The sequence below is a fragment of the Fusarium poae genome, chromosome 1, assembly GCF_019609905.1.
Source record: "Fusarium poae strain DAOMC 252244 chromosome 1, whole genome shotgun sequence".
NCBI lineage: Eukaryota > Fungi > Ascomycota > Sordariomycetes > Hypocreales > Nectriaceae > Fusarium > Fusarium poae.
The window spans coordinates 9,419,217-9,433,222 of record NC_058399.1 but is presented as its reverse complement, the minus strand read 5'-3'; the positions used below and the strand labels follow the sequence as shown (position 1 = coordinate 9,433,222).

Here is a 14,006-nt window from a genome sequence, read left to right as displayed (position 1 = left end):
GCCTCACCAGATTTACGATGGGTGTATCTGACAGAAAATCTCTTCCACTTCCCGCTCCCACCGAAACCGAGACTAATACCACGCCCACCGACCTCACATCAACGGCGGATGTGGTGAATCCCGGCGACGAAAAGTCATCATACTCCATCCCCGAAGACGGAACTCCCGTCACCATTGCTACCCGTGGACACAAGGCTAGCAAATCTCAAACCTCTTTGCTCATCGAATACTTCGAAGGAGGCAAGTCCACTGTTGGTTCAACAGGCGAGCGCCGCCCCAGCGTCCGTGTCCGCCTCACACCTTCCAAGAGAGGTCGATCTGATCATCACATCCAAGTCACCGAGAGCGCCCGTAACACCTCGGTGACTCGACGGATACCTTTGGGCGATTCTGAGTTTGACGCAGACGACGGTCAAAGCATGGACTCTTACGCCTCCGCCACCGAAGAGTCTAACGTCTCGAGAAATCCAATTGACATTGAGATTGATCGTAGCAGCCATAGACGTAGACGACCAGCCAGCCCTTTGATTCCCTCAGAAACGTACGACGTCAACGCCTCAGAAATCTCCGCCATCCCATCTGACAGCTTCCTTGACGGCACTGGTAACAACACCGACGCCAAGGCAGAAAGCCCAACAGGAACAAGGGATATGTCCACAGCTGCTGGTGCTCACGCACTGGCGAGAGATGCAGCAGACGAGGTCAGAAATCGTAAGAGCAGAACCAGAGATAGGTCAAAGGTTTCCACAACACATTCGTCGAGGGACAAGTCGACATCAGACAGAAAACGTCGACCAAAAAGCAGAACCAGCAGCGTTTCTGAGAGGACGGAGGAACCTATTAAAACCCATCGCCGTCGCTCCAGCAGAAGCCAACAACTGGAATCCAATGTGTCAGGTCTTGACTCGAATGTCTCAGCATCTCACCTGGCCCCTAGCCACCGCACACACGCAGCACATTCCTCACGATCAGATGTCTCCAAATCATCAATCAACAATCCAAAGCTGCTGGAGACTGTCGAAGACGCTATTCGTCGACTAATATTACCCGAACTCAATGCTCTCAAGCGGGAAACCAGCAAGAGAGAGGGTCGCCGGGACTCCTTCACTTCATCCGGCACATCACTTTCAAAAGACGAGTTGACACCCGACCGCCGGCGGTCGTCAGTTCAACGACATGAATCAAAGGATAGGCGTAACAGAGAGGCTCGTCATGTCCTCGAGGCTAACTCTGATTTGAGCCAAGATTCCGTTGAGGATGATTACCGCCAGTATGAAAACGATTCTGTTGCTCCCAAGCGTGACATGGCCAAGGGGACAGCTGCTGGCGTTGCCGCTGGTGCTGCTGCCGCTGGTGCTGCTGCCGCTGGTGCTGCTGCCGCTGGCTTCGCCTCATCTATTCTATCCGATAGCACACAAGGCGACCGAAAGCCAAGAGAGCGACGCCGCCGGAGAGCCGAATCCACGCATAGCCGTGCTATGAGTCGTGATCCTTATGCGGACCAGTACGAAGATGATCACGTCGTCCCTCAACCACCAATGCCCCTCATGAGTGAGATCAATCCTTCGGAAATGACCAGGACTTCCATCCGATCTGCCGATACCGACAGACCTCAGTCAGCCAGTGAGGAAATCACCCCCATCAAGAATGTCCCTGGTGGATATGTCTCTGGAAACTCAACTCCTACACCGTCAGCGACCCCTTCAAATGTCGACAACAGATTATCTACCTCACACGCCAACGTATCACAAGGTGACCTAAGAGCTCTTCCTCGAGGCCAGAAAGATTACGTGGAGGAGTACGAGCCGGACGAGTACGGCCAAAAACATCCTCTCGAGCGCCAGGGCCAGTATGAGGAAGAAGATATTTCTGACAATGACTATCCTGAAGGTGGATATGACAACTCTTACTTCGCTACTCAAGATGTTCCTCCACCTCTGAAATATGTCCCCTACCAGGCTGGTGCTCGAGGTCTCAGCCCCATTCCCAGCGTCTCCGGTTATACCGAGGGAGGCAGCGAGTATCATCCTCGCAATTCAAGGAGCATGCACTCCACGAGCCCCGCCTACTATGAGCAGTCCGGGGATCGTCGTGACAGTCGATCAACTCCCTCTCTCAACTCCTTACAGCAGAGGGACCTTGAACACATGTCTCCTCGCGATTCTGGCATGGACTACCGCAACTCTACCTATACCGGTGATAGCGAGCTGGAAAAGGTTGCGTCTGGACAGGCCGTGCGCGGCATCGCTGCCAACCCCAACGTCGTTCACCCTCCTATGGGCCCAGAATCAGCAGTTGCCTCCTTGATTGACGGATCTATGCTTGACCCTTCCATGTTGAGTGCTGCTTACAGCGATTACCCCACTCATCGTGACTCAGCACTGTCTTATGACGACCAGTCAAGGACCTACAGCAGTCGTGGTGCTAGCCCCGACAAGCAATATATGGACGGCAGCGAGTTGGAGCCCGAGAGGCATGCCACACCCAGTGCCAGATCAAACAAGTCACAAGAATTCACCGAATATGATCTTGACGACCATGGTCGTAAGGTGGCTCGGGCAAGATCTCCCACCGCTTCTGAAGTGGCTATTGCGACTGGCGCTGTCGCAGCTCTTAAAGCCGCACAGGGTAAGAAGCAGTCAGCTACTGAGGAGCCAGAGGAATACCGAGGCGCTGGCGTCTTCCGAAACAAGTCTTTCAAGGAGCGCACCTTGGAAGGCCACGAACCTCGCAACACTCCTGCACATAGCATCGACCGTCTCTCCTATGATGATTCACCCAAGTTGGGCCCGAGTGGTTTGCCTGACTTTAACAACCCCATGCCCGAGTTTGGCTACATAGATGATGATGCTCAAACCAACCCTTCAGTCGTGCAAGACCGTCTGGATGGTGAGCACCACGATGATGCCTCAGAGGGTCGAGTTACACCTACGCCTCGAAATGTCGCGGCACATCGTGCCGAGAGTGCTGCCAGCCAAGACCAAGACGAGTGGCAGCGCACCTCCGATGATCGCAAGAGAGACACCCTCATCACCAACCCATACGAGGATACCAGCCCTGTTGCTAACCCAGCCCTGAACGACAACATCATGGCAGCCCGTGGCTTCGGAGCTCCATACCATACCGGCAGCCCTGGCTACAACCCGAAGTATGACGAAGGTTACATGTCCAATGGCAACAACCGAACCCCCGATCTCCATCCCAACACCAAGGCGCTGCACATGTCTCTGCCCGGATCTCCCAGTGCTGCTGGCCAGGATCCCTTCTACGCCCCCAAGGACGCCCGTCACATGAGTGGCATGTCTCAAGGCATGGGCTCGCCCTTCTTCGATGCGGCCACTGGCCAAGGAATTGACCGTATTGAGAATAAAGACATTGTATCTTTGATGCAGCACCTCATGGTTCGCGATGCTCAGCGCTCTGCTCGAGACACTGAGATCGTGGCACTGCTTATGAACTCAGCTATTGAGATGCGTTCTTCCATGAACGAACTTAAGAACCTCGTCCAGGACACCAGTGACGATGTCATCTTTGCCGGCAGTGAAAACACAGAGAAGCTCCAGAAGGCTATCAACGGCCCCCGTCCCTACCCTGGTGCCCGATCAGTTCAAAGCATTTCCCAGATCGACACTTTCAACGAGGCAGCCGCGAAGAAGAACCTGTTCAAGCGAGCATTCCAAGGTCTCAGCAACAAGGGCACTAGCGATTTCAAGCGCATCGAGGAGATTCTTATGCAAATTCTCGGCGAGGTTGATGATCTCAAGGTTCAGGGCACTGTTCAAGCTCCTTCCACCAGCGGTGGACGTGGTCCCTCTTTCGACAACTTGCAGCCTGAGGGCCACTTCGAGCAAGACCGAGGCTATGAGCCTGAAGGCAACTCAACAATCACTCCCAGTCAATCGGGACATTTCTCTCTTTCCAACTCCAGATCTCGCCTAGCAGGCGAACGCAAGTTCTCCGACAATCGAATCAGCACTGTGGCTGAGCATGAGGACGAATACGAGCACGACCACCCTAGCCCATCCGCTGAGCGCAGCAACCCCAACATGCTGACGCCAGAGAGATCGGGCTTCCAGCGCGGCAGCTCAGTTCCCCTTGACACCCCTCCCCAGCCCTCCGGTGTTCCCCAGCCAATGAGTAATGAGAACACACCTCGCACAACGGAGAAGAAGAAGAAGCACAAATCTGGTCTTTCTGGCTGGTTTCCCAAGATCTCCAGATGGTCTGGAACGACGGCTTCCAGCCAAGGCAAAGGCAAAGAGGAAGTCAAGTACGACGACTACCCTCCCTCACGATCTGCTTCTAGCCTGGGCTCTTACAACGATGGCGATTACAGCCATGGTCCCTACGATGACCAGCTTCCCGCTGGGTTTCAGCAACAGGAGCTCCCAACGGCACCCAGTGCTGCTCTGCCTGCACCTGTTCGACGTGAAATCTCACGTACCCCGGGTGATGCTCCTAAGTACAAGGTTCACCGAAACTCGTTGAATCTTCAACACCCCCAGCCTAGGCAGGGTCAGACAGAGCGCTTCCGCAACGCTTTGGAATTCTCTGCTCAGGAGTACAATGTTCCGATGACACCCAGATCCGCGGACTGGGGTGGTTCGGTATCCAGCTTCAACCAGATGGGCCAAAACACCAACCGATACAGCCAGGCATCATCTACAGGTGCTCCTCAGGACCCAGCTTACTGGACAACATCCCCAACTGGCCCTCCTCGACCTCCCAAGGAGCCCATTGAGCCTACTGGCAGCCCTTCAGCTATGTCTCCTCAACAAAGAGGCAGCCGTATCTCGAAGTTGGCAAAGGGCAGCCCTGCGCCACACCCGAGCGATGAGAGTGGATATGCCACAATGAGTGGTACCCATTTCAGCAACTACACAAGCAGCCCTAAGCCCGAGAACCGCAACTTGAACGCTGCTTTGGGCGTCCCTACCCGCCGACCCAGTGGTCCTAGGGCCATGACTCCCAAGAGCCCCGAGGACGAATCTCGCCGACGCAAGCGAGGTAAGTTGGAAAATGGACAACGCGACAAGACAATTGACTGACTTGAGAAGAAGACACGTTCGGCAGTGTTGCCTCCCACAACACGGATGATACGGAGACCTTCTAGAAAGGGGCTCACCGTGGCATCCGACCGTTGCCGGGATATTGATCTTTTTTCCCCAAAGAATGATACGGCGCTCTTGCTTTTTCTGGCATAATCTTGCATCCTACCACGTGTAGGCTTTCAATATGTGTCAATTGTATGAAACTTTATGGAAATGAAACGGCCTTCAACTGAACGACTTTTCATTCGGAGGAAGATGAAGAAGCTATAGAGTGAAGGGAAGGGGCGGCTTGCAAAAACAGCAGCCAGGCAATCCGTATAGGATTTAATGACAAACCAAGAGGAGACAGAAAGCGAGGAACTTGAGTTTTGGAAAATATCAAAAAAAGCGAAGGAAGGAAAAAAGGTACACATTTGCATCAGAGGCTATTGCTTCATTTCTTGACGACGACACGACATGGCTTTCCAATTGCAGAGCGATACGTCAATGGTTTGATTTGCGGGCAACATTGTTTTTCTGTTTGGACTGGATATTATGAGCGGAAAGGGGAAGGGCAGGCATACGGTAACTAGCAAGCGCAAGTCATTACGAATGTGTGTGGACATATTTGAAGTTAGATAGGTTTGGTTATTAGTTTTGCGAGATAGATACCACTTACCATATGAGAATCAACTGATATGAGTCCGGACTGGATATCAACTCCAAACATTCCGAGGTTTTATTGCAACCGTGAAAAAATAATGTGAATTGATGACTTGAGTTGACACGCATAGGATCGGCCTCAGTTAGATGCGGATGGATGCTGAACTACTGAGACTGATTTTCACCGGGGAAGCTAGAAGACTCCGGACGCTATAATGCACAGGATCTTTTAGAGGACCTAGGTTAGAGCCTCCAGGTCCAGGTCCCTGCCTCCGACGACCGGTGTCAAGACCCATTACATTGTAATTTAGTGAGGGACCTTCCCCGGACCCGGCGAATAACGCGTAGTCGATATCCAGAATATTGTAATCGTCAGCACTCAACCTCTGAATCGAGAAGTTTTTAGTGATTTCTTCTCATTTGGAGTGTTCCTTTTTGCAAGATATCTTGCATCCTACTATTTCGCCAAGGCATCATAACCTCCAAGATTGAGCTTGCGTTCCTATTTTTTTTATCGCAAGTGCGATCATTCACTGTCTGGAAAAGTTAACTAGTGGTGACGAGTAGACTCAAAAAAGAATCGTCAAGATACCTGCACAATGGCTGCAGACGTGCAAACGAAGGACAGCATGAAAGAGACAGCGTCCCTGAAATTGCAAGAGAGTCAAACGAAAAAGAGGACGAATGATTACAAAGGGTTTATTGCGGGAGTCTTTAGCGGTATAGCTAAGCTATCTGGTAAGTAAATATCATACATATCAACCCTCATCATGACGCAAGTATGAATATCAACCAGACTGATCTTTTACAATAGTCGGCCATCCTTTCGACACCATCAAGGTCCGGTTACAAACAACAGACCCAAGTCGATTTAAAGGCCCCCTCCAATGCGTTACGCAGACTGTTCGCAATGAGGGTTTTCGTGGGCTCTACAAGGGCGCAACGCCGCCTTTGGTCGGATGGATGTTTATGGACTCAGTCATGCTGGGCTCGTTGACTGTTTATCGCCGGCTTCTTTCAGAACACGTATTTAATGTCCAACCCTTGGGCACAGACGTTACTTTGTCTTCGCCGGGTACGGCACCAAAAATGCACACAGCGCTCCCGAGTTTCGGCCACGGCATCGCAGGCATATTGGCTGGTGCGACAGTCAGCTTCATCGCTGCGCCAGTCGAGCATATCAAGGCTCGACTACAGATTCAGTACGCAGCGCAAAAGTCGGACAGGTTATACGCTGGGCCAATTGATTGTTTACGAAAGATATATCGACACCACGGATTTCCAGGTGTCTACCACGGTCTGTCAGCGACACTTCTCTTCAGAGCGTTCTTCTTCTTTTGGTGGGGCAGCTACGATATCATATCACGACAACTACGCGAGAGAACGAATCTCGGCACGCCGGCTGTGAATTTCTGGGCTGGTGGTCTCAGTGCTCAAGTTTTCTGGTTGACGAGTTATCCAAGCGACGTGGTAAAGCAGCGTATCATGACTGATCCCCTAGGTGGAGGGCTCAACGATGGAGTTCAGAGATTTCCTCGATGGAAGGATGCGGCAGTTGCTGTGTATAAGGAGCGCGGTTGGAAAGGTTACTGGAGAGGTTTCGTGCCGTGTTTCTTGAGGGCGTTCCCGGCGAATGCAATGGCGTTGGTTGCTTTTGAGGGTGTTATGAGATCCTTGCCATGAGTTTTTACAAGAACGAGAATGGATATCAAATAATGAAGGAAAGATCTGTTTGGACATGGGTGGACTTATGCTTCATAAGTCGACAGTTGGCCGATGTTGTATGTTTCACAATTCTGCATGGCACCACATTCACCGAGATTTGTAGGAGACAGTAATATGAACACCACAAAGAGTGCCACACAAATGGCTGGGTCTATTGGCCAAGTCCTTAAACTTTTGTTCGATCCCGTTTCCCAATTCACCAATCCATTCCTGCGCCGTTGCAATGCATTGCAATTTGTTTCGTTTACTCGTCGTCCTCGTCAGCCTCGTCGTTGACGACGTTGAAGAACTTGAGCTCGTAGACACCGCGAGAGGTGGAGACGACGCGGAGCCAGTCACGGAGCTGCTGCTTCTTGAGGAACTTCTTGGTCCTGTAGTACAAGGGTCAGTACTTTATTCTCGTGTGTATGCATTCCTAAACTTCAACGAGCGAAGCGGGAACCAAAGACAAAACGTACAGGTACTTGAGGTAACGACCAGAGAGCTCGTTGTGGGCAATGATCTCGATCTTGCCCTCACCCTGCTGCTTGACAACGACGTTGTCGCCAAGGTTGTTGGTGCGGCCCTCGACCTTGATGCGGTCCTGGAGGAACTTCTCGAAGGCAGCGACGTCGAAGATCTTGTCGCTGGCAGGCTGAGAAGCATCAATGATGTACTGCAAGGTGTTAGTTAGTGATTGCGGTGGTGGGGTTCGGTTTCGAAGGAATCGCATCGAGTAAATCGTTTCGTTTATTCTTGTCGTCGATTTGGCTGACTGCGATCCTTTCATTTCGGATAGCGTACCTTCTTGGTCTGCTTCTGGGCCTTGCCCGACTTCTTCTGTTGAAAAATGACTTTAGCCTACTGCATTTTTGTCTCGGCGACCTCTTCAGCTGAGGAGGCGCCTAACAGCAAAGCGGTGTCATGTACGTACTGCCTGAGGAGCCATTGCGAATGGATTGGGATTTATGTGGTGTCTGAGAGAAGGACTTGTGGTGTTTCTGGTCGCAAAGAAGTCTAATCCTGCGCTTGAGAGAAAAGAGAGGAAACGAAAGACTGGTGGATTCTTCCGAGGCAATATTCTGGTGCGTTTTTCGAAATTAGGGCTCTGCTGATTAATTGCGGGGCAGTGAGGTCATGTGACTTTTAAATACTTTATGGTCAATGAGTACGATGACAGCTACTAACCCATTGATTAAAAGTATTAAATTATAAGTAAACGATTGAGGGGCTGTATTTATATAATTCAAGCCTTTTGTATTGGCTGGATATTGTAAACGTTGAGTGGATAAAAAGGTGAAGGACGTTGTAAATGGATCTTGAATTTGCCTGCAAAGATCATATTCATTATATGTGAGCATTTAGATAGAAAACAGTAGATAAATGTAAAGAATTATATCTACAGACATTCAGATGAATAACAAAGGAAAATAAAAACTACTTCTCTTGATATTGAATGCTCCGTGACAATGTATAGCCCAATTCCCACTAGCTTCCGAGAATGAGACATGGTGTAGTTGTATACTGCTATGTATCTACCTAGTTATACAGTTTTGGACTTTTCTTGATTATTAAATTGTCATATAAAGGACAAGAAACTTTGTCCTCATTATTTGATGATTTTTTTTTGCTTCGCCGAGCAATACTAGATATTTATGGATGCATGTGTCGAGTTTCACCTTCGCGATGTATCTGTATCTGCCAACACGACCTTGATTGACTACTGGATTCATATATATCGCACCCTTTATCTCCTTGCTCACTCAACTCGGAATAGTCTTTTCAAAGGTTAACTTAGGTACTTGATTGATAATAATCACACTGAATCTCGGCCACCCCCAACAATCACCTAGTTCAGCGATGCTTGTTATCGTGATACAGTTTCATCCACTAACATCTCATGATTCACTGTGATATAGTTTCATCTACTAACTTACAATTGACCGTAATATTATTCCTCGCTCGTCGCGAAACATAGCCTCTGAATCTCTCTCAGTTTTCCGTCTTGTTTAGGGACTACAGCATATGAACGTCGTATATATGCCTGCCACTGCCGTCGCAACTGGCAGTGCTGGGTCAGTCGTTGGTCAACTGTCAGTCCTCTCCATCCCAACAACAATACAAAATAAACTTTTGACAATACATTGCGACTAAAAACAATCAGGAGTCAGTACAATGTCTCTGTCACGCGCTGAGCTCGTGGCCCTTTCGGCTACTGACGCCCGATATCATATCCCTCTTGAGCCTCTCAAGGCAGCTCTCAGCAGCAAGCCCTTTATTCCCACGCGCTCTCTCCTCAACATTCGCGACCTCGGCGCCGTTCCTGGCAGCTCTATACACCCTGGACGTATTTTCCGCTCGGGAATGCTCGATTCTGCAACCGGTGACCCGGAGGCCATCTCTTGGCTCGCATCCAACATCAAGACGGTCTTTGACCTGCGTAGCAAGGAGGAGCGTGCTGCGTACCCGAGCCCAACGGTTCCTGGCGTCAAATTTGTATTCTTTGAGCATGTTACTGCCTATCCTCAACCTATCCCGGCTGATTTCACCGTGGACGATGGCAGTGCCGCTTGGAGAGAGCAGTTGATGGCTGTTGCAGCAGCGTACAAGCCCACCATCCGAGCAATTCTCCAGCACGTCAGGGACAAACCGGAAGAGCCATTCCTGTTTCACTGCACTGGTAAGTAGATAGAGCATCAAGCTATGCTATTTTTGGATTTATGCTAAGTATTCCTTTCATCAACAGCTGGCCGTGACCGCACAGGTGTCGTGGCAGGTCTCCTTCAAACCCTTGCCGGTACAAAGCAAACCGACGTCATTCTGGATTACATGCTATCGCGTATCGGGATCGAGCCAGCACGCGAGCGACTGACCCTGTTCGTCAAGGAAACCGTTGGCGTGAAGGACACTGAAGTGCCTGGCTTTTGGAACATGGTCAGTCTACGTCCGACATTTTGGAAGGCTTTCGTTGAGGGTGTTAATGCTGAGTACGGAGGATGGGATGGCTACGTAAAGGATCTTGGATTTTCGGCCAGGGACTTGGAGGCTATCAAGAAGAATCTGACAGGGTAAGTTTGTGTTTGGTCAAGATAGAATGTTTTCGAGATCGCATTTGATCGTTTTGTTTTACGTGTAAGCATGATTTGTAGGCTACCTCAAGATAATATCGAGATATTATGTCCTTGAATACCTAGGTAGGAAGCAAATCTCGTTGATTTTTGACCGTTCTTCTAAGCCAAGAGTCTTATCTTCTTGACCTGGTCATTATTCAATCCACCTCGATCTGGCCCTTGATCATTTTCATCCGTAACCTGTAGACACTGCTTATTCTTGATAACAAGAGATCATCACAAGAAATCACTCTTTTGATAGTTGAACAATAGTTGTCTCAACTATTATCGGTAATATCTCCAGCCCTGTGACACACGCCATGACATCACCCCCACGATCCCCTGTTTTTAGAACCAGACCCTGCATCTTTACAAGGATTCCTCGCCCACTTCGCCAATCAGGTTTCTTCCCAAACCACCTAGTGACGTGCTATTGCACCTCCGAAACGTCAAATCCGCCACTGCAGACTCCCCAAGAAGACCATCTCATGTCGATTTTCCAAGTTTTTATCACCTTGAATTTATTTCAGGGTCTTTTGACGTGCAGTAAACTACATACGATGATGCTTATTTCTCAAGGGTCCAAAGCCAACGTGGGTTCCATTGATCGGATCTGCAGTATTCTCAAACTGCTGATCAAGTTTCCTTGCTCTTATTTCATCAGTAATCGTAATAGGTGATGCAATAACGTCCTTGGCCAAGATGATGATTGTGACCAATGTGTTTTCGTCAATGTCAAAATTTGTATATATAATGTCCCGCTGAGGCCAGTCTAACAAGCAATATCAGAATCATCATCTAAAGAAAGAACAACAACATCTTCTAAACACAACACATCCTTGCAGATAAACGCAACTCCTTCTTCATACTTCCAACAATAAACACTTACAATCAATAAACCTCATACCAATCAAATCACCCAACATGCCTCTTACACGAACTCACCGTCACTCTGCCCCTCGTCGCTCCATCTTCAGCACTCGCCGTCGTGCTCCAGCTCGTTCCAACCGTCACACCGTCACCACCACCACTACTACCACTACAAAGCCCCGTCGAGGAATGTTCGGCGGCGGTTCTACTGCACGACGCACACATGGCGCTGCCCCTGTTCACCACCACCAACGCAAACCTTCTATGAAGGACAAGGTCAGCGGTGCTCTCCTCAAGATCAAGGGTAGCTTGACTCGCCGTCCTGGCGTCAAGGTAGGACACTCACTCGCACTCTTATTTGCTATAATTACTAACGCCGTGACAGGCCGCTGGCACTCGACGCATGCACGGCACTGATGGCCGTGGAGCTCGCCACCGCCGCTACTAAACATGTTCAACACGAAATGTAGCGAGCATGCATCACATATACTGTACGATTATGATAGCGTTGATACCCTCTAGTGAGAGTTGAGAGAAGAATTGTATAATTTACTATACCCATCACAAATAACTTGCCCTGTGCCCATGTCCGTCGCCAGCGACTTATCAAGTACAACCTCGTCATCATGCTTGACCGCTCTGGATTCTCGATCCTGCGTCTGTCCATCTCGATTATGAAAAATGGCCTTCTTTGATAAGTACCATTGTTCTCCAGCCTGTGTGTGCCCACTGGACGCCATATCCTCCGTCCCATATAAGAGATAATTATCAACTTGTGTGTCTCAGCCATCGTTTAGTAATCCCAAAACCTCACTCGTCAATGCAGCTCGTCCACGTCATGGGCAAAAGATCCTTCTGGGCGATAAGGCGGAGCCAGGCGTATATCCCTGTGCAGCTTGACCTTGGTTTGTGATGAGTATCTGGTCATCGATGCTGAAGAACTTCGCCGGTGATGCCCTCCATCATATGCCGGATTTGCTAGCTCGTCGATGTTGGCGATAGCTAGACGGGTCAAACTCGACCTGTTCCTCTCGCACGGCCTCAAAGAAGGGCTCTTGTCAACGTGACCTGCATTTACTTCACCCGGGCAGTTACCACTAGCCCCGGAGGCTTGGTCATGAGCGTACTGTCGTAATTCCCTTTCCAAGTCTTCTAGAGTCTCCTTGCTAGGCGATGGGTGCTTCTTGGTCCTCTTAATACCGAAAGAAGTAAAACTTGTCGTCGACTGTTCCCAAGCCCGCCGAGATTGACTGACCGAGCCGACTACGGCTCCCTTGCTTGGATTGCCAACGTTAAATCTAGAATGGCTGTCCAGAGCCGGTGTCTCATTGTCAAGCTTCAATGGTGGGTAGCTCAATTTGTTAGCAAGCCGCCTCCGGGAAGGACTTATGCTATCGGTTGTCGAGATGCACTCGTCGCTCGAAATAGAGGCCCGTTCAACTATGATCCGAGGCGTCGAGGAACCGACAGGTGTACTGTTCAAGAACCTATCTTCAATGTTGTTGTCGAATTCCTTCTCAGACTCGAATGGGCTACGTGAAAGGGCAAGCAGTCCTCCTTCCTCCTTTTCTGGGACAGCCATCAGCCTATGCTCAAAGGTTGTTGGGGTGTGCCATTTATCACGTTCGGAGAACGGATCTTCAACAGGCTTTCCGCTCCTAAGAGATTTTCCATCATCAGCTAGTGGTTTTCGATTCACTCGACCTCCTACAATTCGCTGCACTTTTCGCTTGTTGAGGTTATCCCCTTCATTCAGACGGATCTCAATGTTACTAATTGGAGACATATTATCAGGTGAGGCAGGCGAGTGATCAAACTCGTGCGCGTCGAGCCTTGTGCCTTCTGCGTCATCGAAGGCAGATTTGTACTGACACTCCTTCTCTTGAGATGTGACCTTCGGATGGAATCTGTCCCAAGCATTTGAGACTTTAGCAAGTACTTTTGATGGTACCATACGGGTAAGTCTTGAATTTGAAGAGTTGGTCCGCTGTGGTGTTGGCTTAAGAGCATCAGTTGCGGCGAGCATGGCAACTAGTTTTCCACTGATAGCATCGCCGTTAGTACATCCTTCCCGGATAGAAGGTGTGCTTGGGCCTTCTGTAACACGGTTTCTGACATTTCCATCAACAGTAAGCGCCACGGGTGTCGTGACCTTGTAGCTATTTGTGGGATGGAACTTTAAAGGGTCAAGAGACAGTTGTCGCTTCAAGTTTGTGCTTGTACGTCTTTGGGATCGATCTTTGCGTATTCGAGCAGTGGCAGCTCGTTTCGGTACCTTTCCTGGACTTCTTGGTGAGGATTTATCCACCCGTGGCCTCTGGGGTAACTTTCCAGATGGGTTAGGCGGCGTTTCGAGAGGTGAAGGGAGATTGAGAGGCGAAATTGCTGGTTCGTCCGCCTGAGAATGCGAGATCTCTGGTGTATTGGCTCGCCGCTTCTTGGGAGAAGTATCTTCGTCGCCGTTCTCTGGACACTCGAGAGTGGAATCGTCAAGCAGCCAGCTTGCCATTTCTTCTGCAGTCTGTGGTTTTGCCATCGCTCTCTTTCGTGAAATGCGCTTTGTATTAGCATCAGAACTTAGATCCGGCGCTATGTAGTAGTTAGAGAAACAAGGGGCTATCATGGAACA

The 14,006-nt window shown here is 49.8% G+C and overlaps 6 protein-coding genes across 6 annotated transcripts; 4 read left to right on the top strand and 2 right to left on the bottom strand.

The window, feature by feature from the left end:
• Positions 1–17: 17 nt before the first annotated feature.
• FPOAC1_003054 (uncharacterized protein) lies at positions 18–5,113 on the top strand (the record flags this gene model as incomplete). Its single annotated transcript, XM_044847626.1, has 2 exons — positions 18–5,007; positions 5,058–5,113. The coding sequence occupies 2 exons, from the start codon at positions 18–20 to the stop codon at positions 5,111–5,113; spliced, it is 5,046 nt and encodes a 1,681-aa protein (XP_044713542.1).
• Positions 5,114–6,292: 1,179 nt separating this feature from the next.
• FPOAC1_003053 (uncharacterized protein) lies at positions 6,293–7,376 on the top strand (the record flags this gene model as incomplete). The annotated part of the gene is made up of 2 exons (XM_044847625.1): positions 6,293–6,431; positions 6,508–7,376. 2 exons carry the CDS (start codon positions 6,293–6,295, stop codon positions 7,374–7,376), a joined length of 1,008 nt encoding a protein of 335 aa, XP_044713541.1.
• A 286-nt stretch (positions 7,377–7,662) lies between these two features.
• RPL22 (60S ribosomal protein L22) lies at positions 7,663–8,346 on the bottom strand (the record flags this gene model as incomplete). Its single annotated transcript, XM_044847624.1, has 4 exons — positions 7,663–7,789; positions 7,877–8,073; positions 8,202–8,237; positions 8,332–8,346. The coding sequence occupies 4 exons, from the start codon at positions 8,344–8,346 to the stop codon at positions 7,663–7,665; spliced, it is 375 nt and encodes a 124-aa protein (XP_044713540.1).
• A 1,226-nt stretch (positions 8,347–9,572) lies between these two features.
• Positions 9,573–10,469, top strand: FPOAC1_003051 (uncharacterized protein; the record flags this gene model as incomplete). The annotated part of the gene is made up of 2 exons (XM_044847623.1): positions 9,573–10,077; positions 10,144–10,469. 2 exons carry the CDS (start codon positions 9,573–9,575, stop codon positions 10,467–10,469), a joined length of 831 nt encoding a protein of 276 aa, XP_044713539.1.
• A 962-nt stretch (positions 10,470–11,431) lies between these two features.
• Positions 11,432–11,825, top strand: FPOAC1_003050 (uncharacterized protein; the record flags this gene model as incomplete). The annotated part of the gene is made up of 2 exons (XM_044847622.1): positions 11,432–11,710; positions 11,763–11,825. 2 exons carry the CDS (start codon positions 11,432–11,434, stop codon positions 11,823–11,825), a joined length of 342 nt encoding a protein of 113 aa, XP_044713538.1.
• Positions 11,826–12,194: 369 nt separating this feature from the next.
• On the bottom strand, positions 12,195–13,913 carry FPOAC1_003049 (uncharacterized protein; the record flags this gene model as incomplete). The annotated part of the gene is made up of 1 exon (XM_044847621.1): positions 12,195–13,913. The coding sequence occupies one exon, from the start codon at positions 13,911–13,913 to the stop codon at positions 12,195–12,197; it is 1,719 nt and encodes a 572-aa protein (XP_044713537.1).
• Between the last annotated feature and the right edge of the window lie 93 nt (positions 13,914–14,006).